The 14,130-nt window shown below is 51.3% G+C and overlaps 2 protein-coding genes across 5 annotated transcripts in view; one reads left to right on the forward strand and one right to left on the reverse strand.

The window, feature by feature from the left end:
- The window catches only part of BIN3 (bridging integrator 3), a 59,860-nt gene extending 59,450 nt beyond the window's left edge, over nucleotides 1–410 (forward strand). For all 3 annotated transcript variants that reach the window (XM_030552076.1, XM_030552073.1, XM_030552075.1), the window contains one exon: nucleotides 5–410. In XM_030552076.1, coding sequence (XP_030407936.1) covers nucleotides 5–151 — 147 coding nt within the window. In that variant the 3' untranslated portion in view covers nucleotides 152–410. The remainder of the gene's footprint in view (nucleotides 1–4) is intronic.
- On the reverse strand, nucleotides 360–11,687 carry CCAR2 (cell cycle and apoptosis regulator 2). Of its 2 annotated transcripts, none has more exons than XM_030552072.1 (21): nucleotides 11,580–11,687; nucleotides 11,029–11,144; nucleotides 7,588–7,679; nucleotides 6,733–6,824; nucleotides 6,401–6,515; nucleotides 5,821–5,947; nucleotides 5,370–5,466; nucleotides 5,023–5,139; nucleotides 4,602–4,836; nucleotides 4,410–4,523; nucleotides 4,156–4,319; nucleotides 3,167–3,356; nucleotides 2,843–3,082; nucleotides 2,495–2,704; nucleotides 2,224–2,413; nucleotides 2,065–2,144; nucleotides 1,792–1,938; nucleotides 1,606–1,705; nucleotides 1,329–1,526; nucleotides 1,024–1,229; nucleotides 360–898 (listed from the first exon to the last, which is right to left on the reverse strand). In XM_030552072.1, exons 2-21 carry the CDS (start codon nucleotides 11,093–11,095, stop codon nucleotides 848–850), a joined length of 2,832 nt encoding a protein of 943 aa, XP_030407932.1. In that variant the 5' UTR covers nucleotides 11,096–11,144; nucleotides 11,580–11,687; the 3' UTR covers nucleotides 360–847. The 2 variants fall into 2 exon arrangements, with proteins under 2 accessions (XP_030407932.1, XP_030407931.1); XM_030552071.1 differs by having other exon boundaries at nucleotides 1,792–1,941.
- Between the last annotated feature and the right edge of the window lie 2,443 nt (nucleotides 11,688–14,130).

The following is a 14,130-nucleotide window of genomic DNA, read 5'->3' on the forward strand; positions in this document are numbered from 1 at the left end:
CCAGGTTGTGTACTACACTGAAATGCACAAGATCTTCGGAGACCTGACAAAGCAGATTGATGAGCCAGGCCTCACAGATGAGCAGAGGGAGAAAGAGAATGAAGCCAAGCTGAGTGAGCTCCGGGCCCTGTCCATTGTGGCTGATGACTGACTGCCCTCATCACGCACAGGGTGGAGGTGGAAACTGACTGACTCTAGGTTTCAAGAGTAAGAAAAGCAGAAACTATTTCTGGCTACCTCATGCAATGGGCCTGGTGGTGTTCAGCCAAGGCCAGATCATGGACTTATTTCTTTAAAAGTAGTATAACGATACTAATAAAGATGCCCTGTTTTACCTGCAAACAACAATGTACACATGGTTTTCCTGTAGCACACAACTATTTATTGATAATTAAAAAAAATTATACAAAGATAGCCACAGACAAACAAGTGAAGAAAAAAAGGAGAGTTTTTAAACCTTTCCCATTAAATACAAGTTGTTACCACATTTATTGTCTAAAGCACCACATCAAAACTAAGTGCAGATGGCAGACCTTCATTTTAAGACCCTTTTGTGTTTATTGTAAAAAGGGGGAGGCATGGGCAGTGATGCTCAGTTTTTTTTGACAACCTTGGTTGTCGCAAAGCCAGTTCATGGGCATCAGCACTTGCACACACTAGGCTGTGAAAATTCCTACCTCAGAAGTTTGTCATGTGCTGCAGCCCAACACTGTCCTGTTTCCCCCATAATGGGAATCCAGCTCAAGTCTCCCTCAGGCAGCGAAAGGGTTGGTTCCTGGTTCCGCTCATGACAGGGCACAGACTCTGCTCTCTTCTGGCACACTATAGCTTCAGGGAGTCACAGGTGTCAGTTGCTAGATGATGGTTCCTCCTCCTTCTTCTCCAAGCAGTTATTAGTCTGGCAGAGAGAAGGAAGGCAGGCATGAGACAGGCCCCTCTCCCCAAAAAACCAAATGCAAGAGGAGACACTAATTATGCTGTCTCCTCTCTCAGAAAAAGCTGGGGGGGTGAATTGATTGATACCTTCTCAATGATCTTCTGGATCTCCAGCTGCAGTGGAACAAGGCGCTTTTTGTTCTCCTGCAGCAGCCTCTGGAAGTGGGATTTCTGCCTCTCTGCTGATTTCACCTGCTCCTCCATATCAGCCAGCTGCTTCTGTACATCCTGCAGCTCAGCAGTCAGCGCCTTGTTTGAGGACTCTGTTGCTGAGAAACGGGTCTGGGCTTCCTCTGTGGGCAAAGAACACATTCAGCACTATGACTCCCTGGTGGGCCCTGTAAGTGGGCCAGCACCTACTGTGTCACCACCCCAGCAGTGCACTGGCTCACCCAGCTTGACCTCCAGTGTGTGGATTTTGCTCTCCAGGTACAGGCGGCTATTCTCAGTCTGCTCTGCCTTCTCCAGCAGCTTTCCCACGTTGAGGACAGTCCCATTATGGGAGATCAGGTCCCCATGCTCCACCACTGCCTTAGACTGAGCAGAATCCTCAGCCACAGAGTTTGAGGCAGGCAGCAAAGCAAGGTTTCCTGAAACAAGAGCAACCAACTTAGTGGTGATTTTAGCCTCTAGGTACCTGTTGCCATGGACCATGTGTCCAATATTTACCCAAGAGCCCCTCCTCAGGGATGCTGTCCTGGCGGTTGTAGTGCAGGCTCCGGTACTGGCACACGTACTGAGTCACTACTCTGTTCACAAGATGCTTCACCTGTCAACAGCACACACTGCTCATTAGCACAGTAGCTTTCACAGTGGAGTGCCCCCCAACAAGGTCAGCCACAAGCTGGTGCTCACCTGCTCTTTGCAAAGATGTAGCCCCAGTGTCATGAGGATCTTCTCCAGGTCTCTTCTGTGCAGGTAGCCACAGAAATTCAAATCGAAGTAGATAAAGGCCAGGAGAGCATCCACAGGCAGCACAGCACTTGGGTCCAGCTCCTTGGGCTGCTAAGGAACAAGGCACATGCCTGGCTAGGGAACGAACCATTGGTTCAGGGCAGCCCTATTTCCCCCCCCACACACACCCTCTTTAAGACTAGTCAGTTTGGGTTGCAGTGGCAGCTTACTGACCAGGTCCTGGAGCGATGAAAACTCCATCTCTGACTGGTTGGAAGCAATGGACCTCACCTCTGCATCATCTAACTTGACACCTACAGGGAACATGCAAGGCAAGTTGTCTGCACAGTCCAACTAGATGAACATGCCACCCATGCCATGTGCCAGACCTACCAAAGTCCTCCTCATCATCATCTCGCAGCAGCAGGAGGTCATCCTCTAGGCTCAGCATGCACAGCTCATCAGTTGAGTCTTTGGGCTCCACTTTGCTGTCATCTTTGCTGGCCTTCTCATCCTCTTTGGCCACCTTGGGACTCTCACTGCATGCTGGCTTCTGCTCTGCCTCTTCTTCCTCCTGATGGGTCTGCGAACAGACAGGAGAAAGTCAGAAGTGCTCTGTAGTCTCAGCTGAAGCTGAGACCCTGGAGTGTAGTGGAGGACACACCTGCACAGGCTCCTGCTCACTGGTTGCCTCCTCCTGAGGCTCCTGGGCATCTTCCTTCTGCACTTTCTCATGCTCAGCTGGCTTCTCTGACTCCAGGTTCTTTGCCTCTGATGGCTCTTCCTTCGCTGGCAGAGCCAGCAGCGCCTTGTAAAGCTTGTAGCCAAAATCCCGCTGCAGCATCTCCTGAAAAAGCTCTGCCACCACTGCCACCTTGGGGAGGGAAAGGGGCAGAGAGAATTGTAAGTGCAGAGCTCCAAGCAAGTCCAGGTGCCACCAGGCAGGGCAGCTTCTTTAGAAACTGATTGGCCTGGTGCCTTCCCACTGGGAGAGGTAGGCTCACTCGCCTACCTCAAATGAAAGCTTTTCCCTCCGTCTCCTGTACTCCAGCAGGGTGCAGAGCGAGAGGTTGGAGCAGCTCGGCTGCCCACCCTGCATTGCTGGTTTGGGGTGAGCAATGATGGCAGGTTCCAGGGGGCGAGTTGGAGCTTCAGATTCAGAAGCTGGCTCAGCAGCAGCATTGGTGGCATCCACATCCTGTGCATTGGCCTCCATTTCCTGGTCAGGGGCCGCTTCTGGGATCTCCACGTCCTGTTTAAAAGCATTACAGAAAGATCTTTACAAAGGTGAGCAATAAAATCTTTTGCTCTTGGCTTTATGACAGCCCAGTCTCACCATCTCTGCTTTCTCTTCCAGTGAGGGTGAGGGGGGTGGCAGAGGTGCCTTCTCTGCTTTCTGCTGGCACAGGGCCTCCCACTCCTCCAGAGGCGGCATGCAGCTCCAGACATCCGGCAGGAAGATCACCACTGTCTCCTTCTGTGACGGGTCTCCCTGCCGCAGATACCTAAACTCAGCAAAACGGAACCTGGAGCATGGGGCAGGGGAGGGGGGTGTGAGAGGGTCAGCTTTTGGAGACAGGGAATAGACCACTCCTTCCACCCAAACCACAGAGCAGTCACAAACCAAGCCTCTTGCACTTGCTGTTGGGTCCACCCCACCAATGCTCAAGACAGAAGGCCTCCATCTTCCCTTAGCTCTTACTAACCAATCAAGTCACATGTGAGACCAGGTTTAAGCAAAATAAAAAATCAGTTGCCACAGTTACCCAGTGCAGAAATTCTATATATAGCCATGATGTAATCAGCCAAACCAATGCACCCAAAGTTCCAGCCCATATCTACATGGATCTGCACACCCCATCTCACCTTCCACCAATCCAGAACAGGCCACTAGCCTGCTATTTTTTAACCATCTAATTCTAATAGGGACCCAAATCTTATTAATACATAATGTTGTTTTAGTTCTCCTCTTTATGAAGTCATTGGGAGGTGAACCATCTGCATCAATTAGCTTTGGAAAATGAAATTGAAATAACCAAACAAACATTCATTTTCTGATTATAGCTGTAAAACGACTCTGAAGAGTCTTCAGAATAAATCACTGTTTAAAAATGTATAGTGTGTACCTGAAGAATATGTATTAAGGTTGTAACAACTAACAAAAAAAACATCATTAAATTGAGTCTTTCTGACCAGTGACTTAAATCAAATCCACCCTGGTGGAATAGCTGTCACTATAGACTTTTGTTTTCCTTGGAGGTCACCCATCCACCCTTATACAGCCTCCTGCTCCCAGTGCCCAAGGTGGGGGAGGGTAACACTCACCACTTAGTGCAAGCACTCAGGTCCAAGCCAGTCTGGGCTTTGGTGCAGCGAATGGCTGTGCGAACCAGAACCATGGGATCAGAGTCCGGCTCGGGGCCATCCAGAGAAGGTGACCACTCCCCTCCAATCAGCACAGCTTCATCCTCTTTCCTCCCCAGCAGGAACTAGGGAAGGAGAAGTTGTGAAGCCCAGTAATCCTCTGTAGAGGAGGGAATTCCTGCTCCTCCTCCCTACATATTCAACAGCAGCCTCACCTTTATTTGCTTTGTGGGGTGCTCTGGACTCTCCTTCTGCTCACTGGGCTCTTCAATATATAACAAGCAATGGCGATACAACTCCTCTAGGCCTGGGGAAGACAGCAGCATCACCTATGGGGAAAGCAACACAGTCAGATTGGCATAGATACCCCTATAAACCCTGGGACCCTACTGCTCTGACTCTCTCACCTTGGCACTGAATGCAGGATCTGTGTCCTCCGGCACAACATCCTGGGTGGGATCCTCCTCCGCCTCGGGTGCCTCCTCCGCAGGGTCAGCCACCAGGATGCGGCTGGGGTGCCTCAGGGTCAGTGGCTGGGTAAGCGGAAAGGTGTCCAGCCAGCTCAGGCGGACATCATAGAACTCCCGGGGCAACTGGATGCTGCAGTAGCGTCTCAGGATTTCCATGGCATCACAGAAGGGGCTGGAGCCAGGCAGAGAGAAACTAGGGCTAGCTGCAGACACACAGAGCCAGTCACAGCCCCTCGGCTGCTACCAACTTCAGGGATATGTTTAACAGTGCTGGGGAGGGGAATCCTGGTCTGGCCAGCTGTGAACTATTAATATTTCCTCCTCCCTACCCCCAGTGGCTCTCTCCTCCATGTCTCACCTATCCACAGCATAGCGTGCAAAGTAGACCCGGTACTGTGGTGGATCATGGCGTGGCTTTTTCACTCCCCACGGTTCGCCGCCTTTCTGTTTCCGCTTCTTTGAATCAAAGTCGTCCCTGTAACCAGCACAGTGTCCATAAGGATAGCCCTACCAGGAGACCGCTCTCCTTCCTCCCGCTCCAAAAAGCCCCTTAAGGCCTGCATGCAGGAATCACATACTGAAATGCAGCTACCTCAAGGGTGGGGAACACAATCATCAGATATCCAGACTCTTGTCAAAGGTTCTATATGGCCCTTCAAACACTCCCTTTGGAGCTTATAAGGACACACTTTGCACAGTCCTTACCATCTGCCTGAGTCCTGCCTGCCCTTTGGGCCCCGACCAGGGTATCTCCCAAGGTGGCCCAGGTGGAGCGAAGGGGATGACTGGAAGAGGCTCATTGCTAGGGAAACAAATACACAGTCTTATTTCTAAGCCACTCCAAAATCCAATCCCTGTCTGGACTAACTAAGGCTTGTTATTACTACATTGGCTTCTCCCGCCCTCGCTCCAGGAGGTGCCATCCCAGGGCTCCCACAACCCATGTCTGGAGGCAATCAACTTTGTTTCCACCAGCCTATGTCAAGAGGCTGGTGCACATACGCTTTCCTCTGGTCTCATGAGGATTGGGGCTTATAGCTAAGACGCAAGACCAAAATGTCCACAGGACCCTTGCCACTAAGACAGGTGAATCATCCCAGAAATCCCTGTAGCTCCAGTGCTCTAAGTCTCCCCCGCATTAGTCATCAGTACTCACGTTTCTGGGGAAACAAAGGAGGGATCCGATGAGGCTGGAACAGCAGCTGAGGTTGGGCTCCCAGGATGCCTTGTTTCTGTCCTAAGGATGCCACATGCAGGAGAGGGGTGGGAGCCTTCAGGAGGGGCTATAGAATGAAAGGCGTGCAATATTCAGGCCAAGAACTTGTTCCCCACCCAGGCCGAGGGCCTCCCAGCTTGCAGCAAGGGCTCAACAGGAGATGGGTCTCAAAAGGGAATGAGGGGGGAGTTCACCTGGCAGGAAGCAGCAGTGAGAGCCTGGCTTCCTCAAGATGAAGCATTGGACCCCAACCCCTGCTGGGTTGGAGAATGGGGAACAGCACAGCAAAGCCTGGTTTAACTTTTCACTGCCCAGGCTAGCTGCTGGGCCTAGCACAGCAATAGCTAAACAAGCAGCCTCAGTAGGCTCACGAGGATCAGCCTCAACTATCGCTACGGCTGGGATGGGATGTGGCAACTGCTGCTGCCAGATCAAGGCAAACATGAACAACGTTCCCTGAGCATGGAAAGATCCTCCTTCAAGCCCAGCATGGAGAGAACTAAAGGGCTTTAAGTGATACCTGATTGGACAATGTCTGGACTTTCATGGCATTCCAGGGCACCGATTGGCTTGGATTGTAGACAGCTTTCACCAGCACTTTCTCACCAATCTGTGGTAACCGGCCCTTCACGACACTGTCACAAAACACAGAGCAACAAGGCACCGCCGTTACCATTTCAGACCAGGGCCCAGGCCTCCTGACTTTAGCCCCCCACCTCTGCTCATGGGTTAGAGCAATGCTCCCCTCCCAAAGGCCTGGAGCCTCGGAAAGGAAAGAGCATTCTCGTCCTTAAGTGCTTCTAGAGCCCTTCCCCACCCTCTCACACACACACAGAGCAGCCCTCGCCTTACCTCAGCTGGAAGAAGACCTCTTCATCCACTACCCCAAAGTAGTCATGCAGGCTGGTGACAATGCCTGTGAAGACTCGCTGCTTCTCACCCACCTGCAAGGCAAAGGACCAGTGGGTTCACTACATCATCCCAGTAGGGCAAAGTGGAGGCTGACACATCAGCACCAGGCAGAACACACAATTGCTGCCACTATGCTCAGTCACTGCCTGCACGCACACCCCACCACACACTGTAGTCAACAGACAATACACATACACACACACACAGTCATTGTGCTCACATTCCACGCACAAGCACAAATCACTTTATTATCTGACACACGTAGCCGGCAGCCCCTATTATCCCCAGGACTGAGGAACATTGTAGTCAAGGGCTCTGGCACCACCATCTAGCCCCTTAAGCTTAAAGCTCACTTGAGCCTTGAAACCCTCCAACTAACAGAAAGGGAGTTTGCTATTTAGTGAGGGCCAGCAGGGCAATAATCCATGAGGCTCTGCTCTCTCTCACGAATGCACAGCACACAAGTCTTTCCATCCCAATCTGCTGTGGCTCAGTGGGCTGAGCTGGCCACCTACAGATTCCTCTGGATTTCACTTTCACTTGGTGCATTATGTACAGTCAGCGACTGAGGGAACTCTAAAGGGAAATTCCTGCAGCCACGTGCAGGGGACTGGACTGGACTGGGCTGGGCTGGGCTGGGACCAGAAGTGACTTAGTACTTGGAGGGTTAAGAATAGGTTGGCATGGAGACAAACTCAGGCTGGTCTCTCCAGGAAGTGAGACCCCCTGATGAAACACCAGCTTCCTGAAGTAGCAAAGCAAATGGGGCTGAGGGAAGGACTGTCTCCAACATACCTGCAGGTGCCGTGCATTCTGGATAAGATCTGCTGAGACCGGAGGGTTTAACAGGCCAGGTGGAGGTCCCAATAAGGAGGTCGGGTGTGTCCCTAGAACAGAAGAGAAAAAAAAGTTAATCCCTAGGACATCTTGTGGAATCAACTCAAAAGTAGCTCCAATCTAAGGCCTGGTCTACACTATGCGGTTAAACCGAATTTAGCAGCGTTAAACCGATTTAACGCTGCACCCATCCACACAAGGCCCTTTTTATCAATATAAAGGGCTCTTTAAACCGGTTTCTGTACTCCTCCCCGATGAGAGGAGTAGCGCTGAAATCGGTATTGCCATGTCGGATTAGGGTTAGTGTGGCCGCAAATTGACAGTATTGGCCTCCAGGCAGTATCCCACAGTGCACCATTGTGACCGCTCTGGAAAGTGATCTGAACTCGGATGCGCTGGCCAGGTAGACAGGAAAAGCCCCATGAACTTTTGAATTTCATTTCCTGTTTGCCCAGCGGGGAGCTCTGATCAGCACGAGTGGCGATGCAGTCCCAAATCCAAAAAGAGCTCCAGCATGGACCGTACGGGAGATACTGGATCTGATCGCTGTATGGAGAGACAAATCTGTTCTATCAGAGCTCCGTTACAGAAGACTAAATGCCAAAGCATTTGAAAAAATCTCCAGGCTACGATACAGAGTCCACAGCACAGTGTTGTGTGACAAGCGTCATGGAAAGCCAAAGAATCAAATGGACGCTCATGGAGGGAGGGAGGGGGCACTGAGGACTCCAGCTATCCCACAGTCCCCGCAGTCTCCGAAAAGTATTTGCATTCTTGGCTGAGCTCCCAATGCCTGAAGGGTCAAAAACATTTTCCCAGGTGTTTCAGGGTATATGTTGTCAATTTACACCCTCTCCCTCCTTCCCCCGAAAGAAAAGGGAAAAAAACATTTCTTGCCTTTTTTCAATGTCACCCTATGTCTACTGCATGCTGCTGGTAGATGGGGTGCTGCAGCACTGAACACCAGCATCCCCTTCCCAGTGGCAGATGGTACAATATGACTGCTATCCATCATCAGCCCGTGAGTGCTCCTAGCTGGCCTCAGGTGAGGTCGGCCGGGGGCACCTGCGTAAAAATTGGAATGGCTCCTGGTCATTCCTGGCAGATGGTACAAAATGCTTGGTAACCGTCTTCATCATAGCAACTGGAGGCTGAGCTCCATCAGCCCCCCTCCCCCACTTTCATGTCTAAAGAAAAGATTCTGTACTGCCTGGACTATCATAGCAGCGGGAGGCTGGGCTCCTCCTCATTTTATCTCACTAAAAAGTCAGTGTTTCTTATTCCTGCATTCTTTATTACTTCATTGCACAAATGGGGGGATACTGCCACAGTAGCCCAGGAGGGTTAGGGGAGGAGGGATGCAACAGGTGGGGTTGTTTTAGGGGTACCCCCTAGAATGGCATGCAGCTCATCATTTCTGCGGGATCTCTGGGGCTCTGACACTGAGTGGCTGTGCTCTCTGGTTCTCTAGTACACTTGCCCCATATTTTAGGCAGGACTGACTCTATTTTTAGACAAAACATAAAGAAGGGAATGACCCAGGGAGTCATTCCCATTTTTGTCCATGTGCCCCCGGCCGACCTCAGCAAGGCCAACCAGGAGCACCCATGACAGCAGCAGATGGTACAGAACGACTGATAACCGTCAACCCATCACCAATTTACAATGGCATGGCAGACGGTGCAATAGGGATGGTAACCATCTCTACTACCTTGCAAAGGCAAATGAATGCTGCTGTGTAGCACTGCAGTACCGCTTCTGTCAGCAGCGTGCAGTACACATACAGTGACAGTGACAAAAGGCAAAACGGGCTCCATGGTTGCCATGCTATGGCATCTGCCAGGGTAATCCAGGGAAAAAGGGCATGAAATGGTTGCCTGCCGTTGCTTTCACGGAGGAAGGATTGAGTGACGACATTTACCCAGAATCACCCGCGACACTGTTTTTGCACCATCATGCATTGGGATCTCAACCCAAAATTCCAATGGGCGGGGGAGACTGCAGGAACTATGGGATAGCTACGGGATAGCTACCCACAGTGCAAAGCTCCGAAATCGACGCTAGCCTCGATACATGGACACACACCACCGAATTAACGTGCTTAGTGTGGCCACGTGCACTCGACTTTATACAATCTGTTTTACAAAACCAGTTTATGGAAAATTGGAATAATTCCATAGTGTAGACATCCCTAAGCCATTCAGTACCAACCACCAACCTGTCCAGCCCAGATTACAGGGGGGCAAGCAGAAGAGACACTGACCTGTAATTAGCAGTCCAACTTTCCAGATGCCTAATAGCAAGAGAACCAGATTGACTCACTGGTGCTACCAGAGTTTTCCAGAAGCAATGCCCTGGGAAACTCCCACCCTTAGCATACCAAACTGTGGGGAGTTGGGATGGAAGATGCTGCCTCTACCCAGCATGTATCTCCTAATGTAATGGTTCCCAATCTTTAACAACCTGTGAACCCCTTTCACTAAAATGTCAAGTCTCATAAGACGTGTTTTTATGAGATGCTTATTATACATTATTGATCATTACAGTATGTTTATTACATTATGAAAATGGCCACATGTTTCCAAGATCTCACTTTCCTAACTTCTATCACTTTGAATAAGCCTGTTATAAACCAAGGCTCCTGTGTTTCATCAAAAAGTATCAGATGTGAAACAGCATGAAGGTATTTAAAAAGCCAAGTCAAAGAGTTCCTGCTACACAACCAATCAGGTCTTGAGCAGTCCAGGCAAACAGCGCATTTTACAACAAAGCTTACACTTGTCCTTCATAATAATTTTAAAAACAACACAATGCCTATTTAATTTTAAAAACAGCAAAAAAATATCCACCCCCTTTCAATTTATTATAAGGGGTCTTGAAGTTTAAATCTCCTCAATGTGATAGATATGCTTGCTTTGATCTGCTTAGCTCCTGGAAGTCCAGGGGCTCCAGACTGTGAGACATTATTATCCATAAATAAAATGTGGATAATTCTTAAGTGAGTCAGTGACAGCACCTCGGAACAGAACTCAGGAGTCCTGGCTCTCTCCCACTCTGATTAAATACTTGACTCCAGGTTCCCCAGGAAAGGTTAGGGAAGCCTCATCACTTAGGTCAGGGTTCCCAAAATGAGGGTCGGGACCCCTCAGGGGGTCATGAGATTATTACATGAGGGGGTCGCGAGCTGTCAGCCTCAACCCCAAACCCTGCTTTACCTTCAACATTTATAATGGTGTTAAATATATCGTGTTTTTACTGTAGAAGGGGGGTCGCACTCCCAGACTTGGTACATGGTCACCAGTACAAAAGTCTGAGAACCCCCGACTTAGGCCATTTACAATTAAGCTGGGCTACTGCTCAAGTCTGCAGAAAACATCCCCAGGTGTCGGGCTAGCTGACCTGAGAACGGCCTCGCTCCCTGCAGGTTGCCAGCTCGCAGAGGCTTCTGACGCTTGAACTGGGCCATTTCAGCTGATCGGGTTGTTCGTCTTCCCTAGACGGTAGCTTCCCCTTGTCTAGAAGGGAGAGAGACAGACAAAGGCTGCAGCACAAATCTGCCCCCTCGCCAAGAGCAGGGCGAGCCCAGACCCCCAGCGGGGCGCTCTCCTCGCCAGACAGGTGCTAGATGAATTCAGGCGCAGGGCGACCCCCAGCCAGCAACAGTCCTTTAAACCGGCTCCCCCCGCCCCCGACCACCACCAGCCCCGGGCCCCCCTAGGCCGCGCCCGCTCCCGGAGCCGAGGCGCAAGAGGCGGCACCGCCCCGCACAGCCCGGGGGGGGGGGGGTTGGGGCCGGGTATTGCCCCGAGCCCATGAGGGGGACCGGGGCGGGGATGGGCACTGCCCCCCTCACCCTCCAGATTAGGGGGGAGACGCTGCCGCCCCCTCACACCCCGCGTAGCTGCGACGGGGGAAAAGCACCCGAGACCGGAACCGGAACCGGAACCCACCTGCGGGCGAGGGCGGAGCAGGTCCGGGACATGCAGGACCCGCGGCACCTGGGACAAAGGGACCCGGAAACGCTTCACCGGAAGCCCGCTCTCGCCCGCCCCGGCCCAACCGGAAGGGACCGAGGACCGCTGCAACACCGGAAGTGTTGCTGCTCGGAGCGGCAAACAGTCACTAACCGGAAGCTACATAATCCCTTAACGGAAGAGGGCCCCGCCCTGACCGGAAGTGTGGCAGGGAGGTCCGGGATGTAGCCCGCCCCCTTATAGCATGTTTTGGGAGCCTGGGGGACTTGCCTGAATCTGGGCCCAGGGATAACAGCGTGTACTGTGACATCATAATATCCCAGTGACGTCACAGTTATGCATCACTTTGTTAGATGACTTCCTGGTGCTACCCCTCTGGAGGCACAGCCCTCCCTCCTTGAGGAAGTGCTGGCCCCAGCACACAAGAGGCCTGCAGCATCATCCCACACCATCACGTGCCCAAGCAGACACCCCTCCCCACCAAACCCCACCCAACACCTCATCCCCTTCTCCCAAAGCTGCCTTACACAGCTCACCCAGCGCCCGCAGTAGCATCACCTCTCCCACTACCGGGACAAGCCCCTATGTACCCCTTGTGTTTAGAGAGGGAGGAAGGTGAACACCGCTGGTAAACTCCAGCTAAAGTGATTTCCATCAGTAAGCCGGGGGTAGGACACAGCCCATTTCTCAGCCTAGAGCAACCACTCATGGGAGTTACCAAAAGTGGTCACCTATCTTCAAAAGCTTGCACACCAGAGAGCAGTGATAGTCCATGGCCTTGATACGTAGTCGCTTGTGATAGGTGGTCTCTCTTCTGAGGTGGTCTCTCACAAAGGTTTTACCATAGACCTAATTCTAGAGGCTAGTATGCCCTTTGAGAATTTGCTCTTTGGACTCTCAAAGGCTGGCCTGGCCCTGGCCCAACTTAATTCTTTCCCTTAGCCCTGGCAGATGGATCCTACCGCTATCCACTCCACAGAACTGACCCATTACATCTCCTAGCCCAAGTCAGCTTTAACAATCACAGCGTCTGTACATTACTCCCTGCCAGGAAAGGGATAGCACACAAGATGTTAGGAATAGCCATTACCCCTACATCATAATCATACTAAGATCATATGCAACTTGTTAATTGAAATTATTTATGCCTTATTTTAAGCAAGTATTTAATTCATCTCAAATCCTTTCCCCACAGATAAACATTTAACCATGCAGGAGATTGAGATGCACTCCATTTATTGCTCAAACAGCAAATCTACTCCAGGGAGCTGCATGGATTATAATGGAGATGTTACTGCCATCATGTGGCTAAATTTAAAACCTTCCCCACTTTCATTCAGGATAGGTTCTCTCCTTTGCCCTTAGCCCAATTCCTCAGTAGGAAACAGAACCAATAATAGCTCCACTTCTATCCAAATGCAGCACATGCTAGCTAGCCGGGCTCTGGCTCCTTACAGGTGAAGGCCTAGCTCACTTCGGAAGTGGTGGCTAAGCTTTAATGCAGACTCAAGCCATAGACAAGCCCATCAGAGCAGAGGGTAGGCAGAGTTTTCACAATTGCATACAGGGTTGGCTCCAGGGTTTTTGCCACCCCAAGCAGGAGGAAAAAAAAAAAAAGCCGTGATCGCAATCTGCAGCTCTACCACCACTGCTTCAGTCTTTGGCAGCGGGTCCTTCACTCCGAGAGGGATTGAGAGACCCACCACCGAAGACCAGAACATGCCTCCCCTCACTGTTGGCTGCCCCAAGCAGCTGCTCGCTGGGCTGGTGCCTGGAGCCGGCCCTGATTGCATAGTATTGATTATTGAAAAACCGGGTAGAAAAATAGCTGCTCTTATGCAGGGCCCATATTCAACTAGGTCTTGTCTAAAAAAAGAGCACTAAAGTCACAGGCCAGCCCCAGCAATCATAAGAGAGCATGGCTCAACCTTGGCAGAACTGCAGCAAGGATAGGTCTCTTCTCAGTTCCACCCCCTCTCCCTTGGAGAACCTTCCTCCCCACTCTCCCTGCCACAACTCCCCTGAGCTCATGCTGGGAGAACAGGATTCATTAATTTCCCACACATGGCTTGGCTCAGCAACCTTACAAGTCCCTGCACTTGAGAAAGCTGTGATCTTTCCTGGGTCCAGAAGAGCATTAATCCCTTGTCTCTGCCCTGTCTATACAGCCCAACACGCTCACTAGATAGCAGGTCTGTCCACACACACAAGCATCTGCTGTAGATATCTATCATGTGAGCACAAGAACCAAATTCCATTTTCACCCTCTCCATTCTAGCACTTCTCTACTCTGCCTCTCAGCCAGGGCCGGCTCTAACTTTTTTGCCACTCCAAGCAAAAAGGAGCACTGCACCGCCAAAGCCCCCGCCCCCCGAGCGCTGCGCCGTCCCCCCCCCAAGCGCCCAGTCCCCCCGAGCGCCGCGCTGCCAAAACACCCCCCTGAAACAAAAAACAAACCCCTCTAGCGCTGCCCCGCAGAACCAAAACAAAAAACAAAAAAACACCACGAGCGCCACCCCGCCCCAAG

Source organism: Gopherus evgoodei, chromosome 2 (assembly GCF_007399415.2).
Source record: "Gopherus evgoodei ecotype Sinaloan lineage chromosome 2, rGopEvg1_v1.p, whole genome shotgun sequence".
NCBI lineage: Eukaryota > Metazoa > Chordata > Testudines > Testudinidae > Gopherus > Gopherus evgoodei.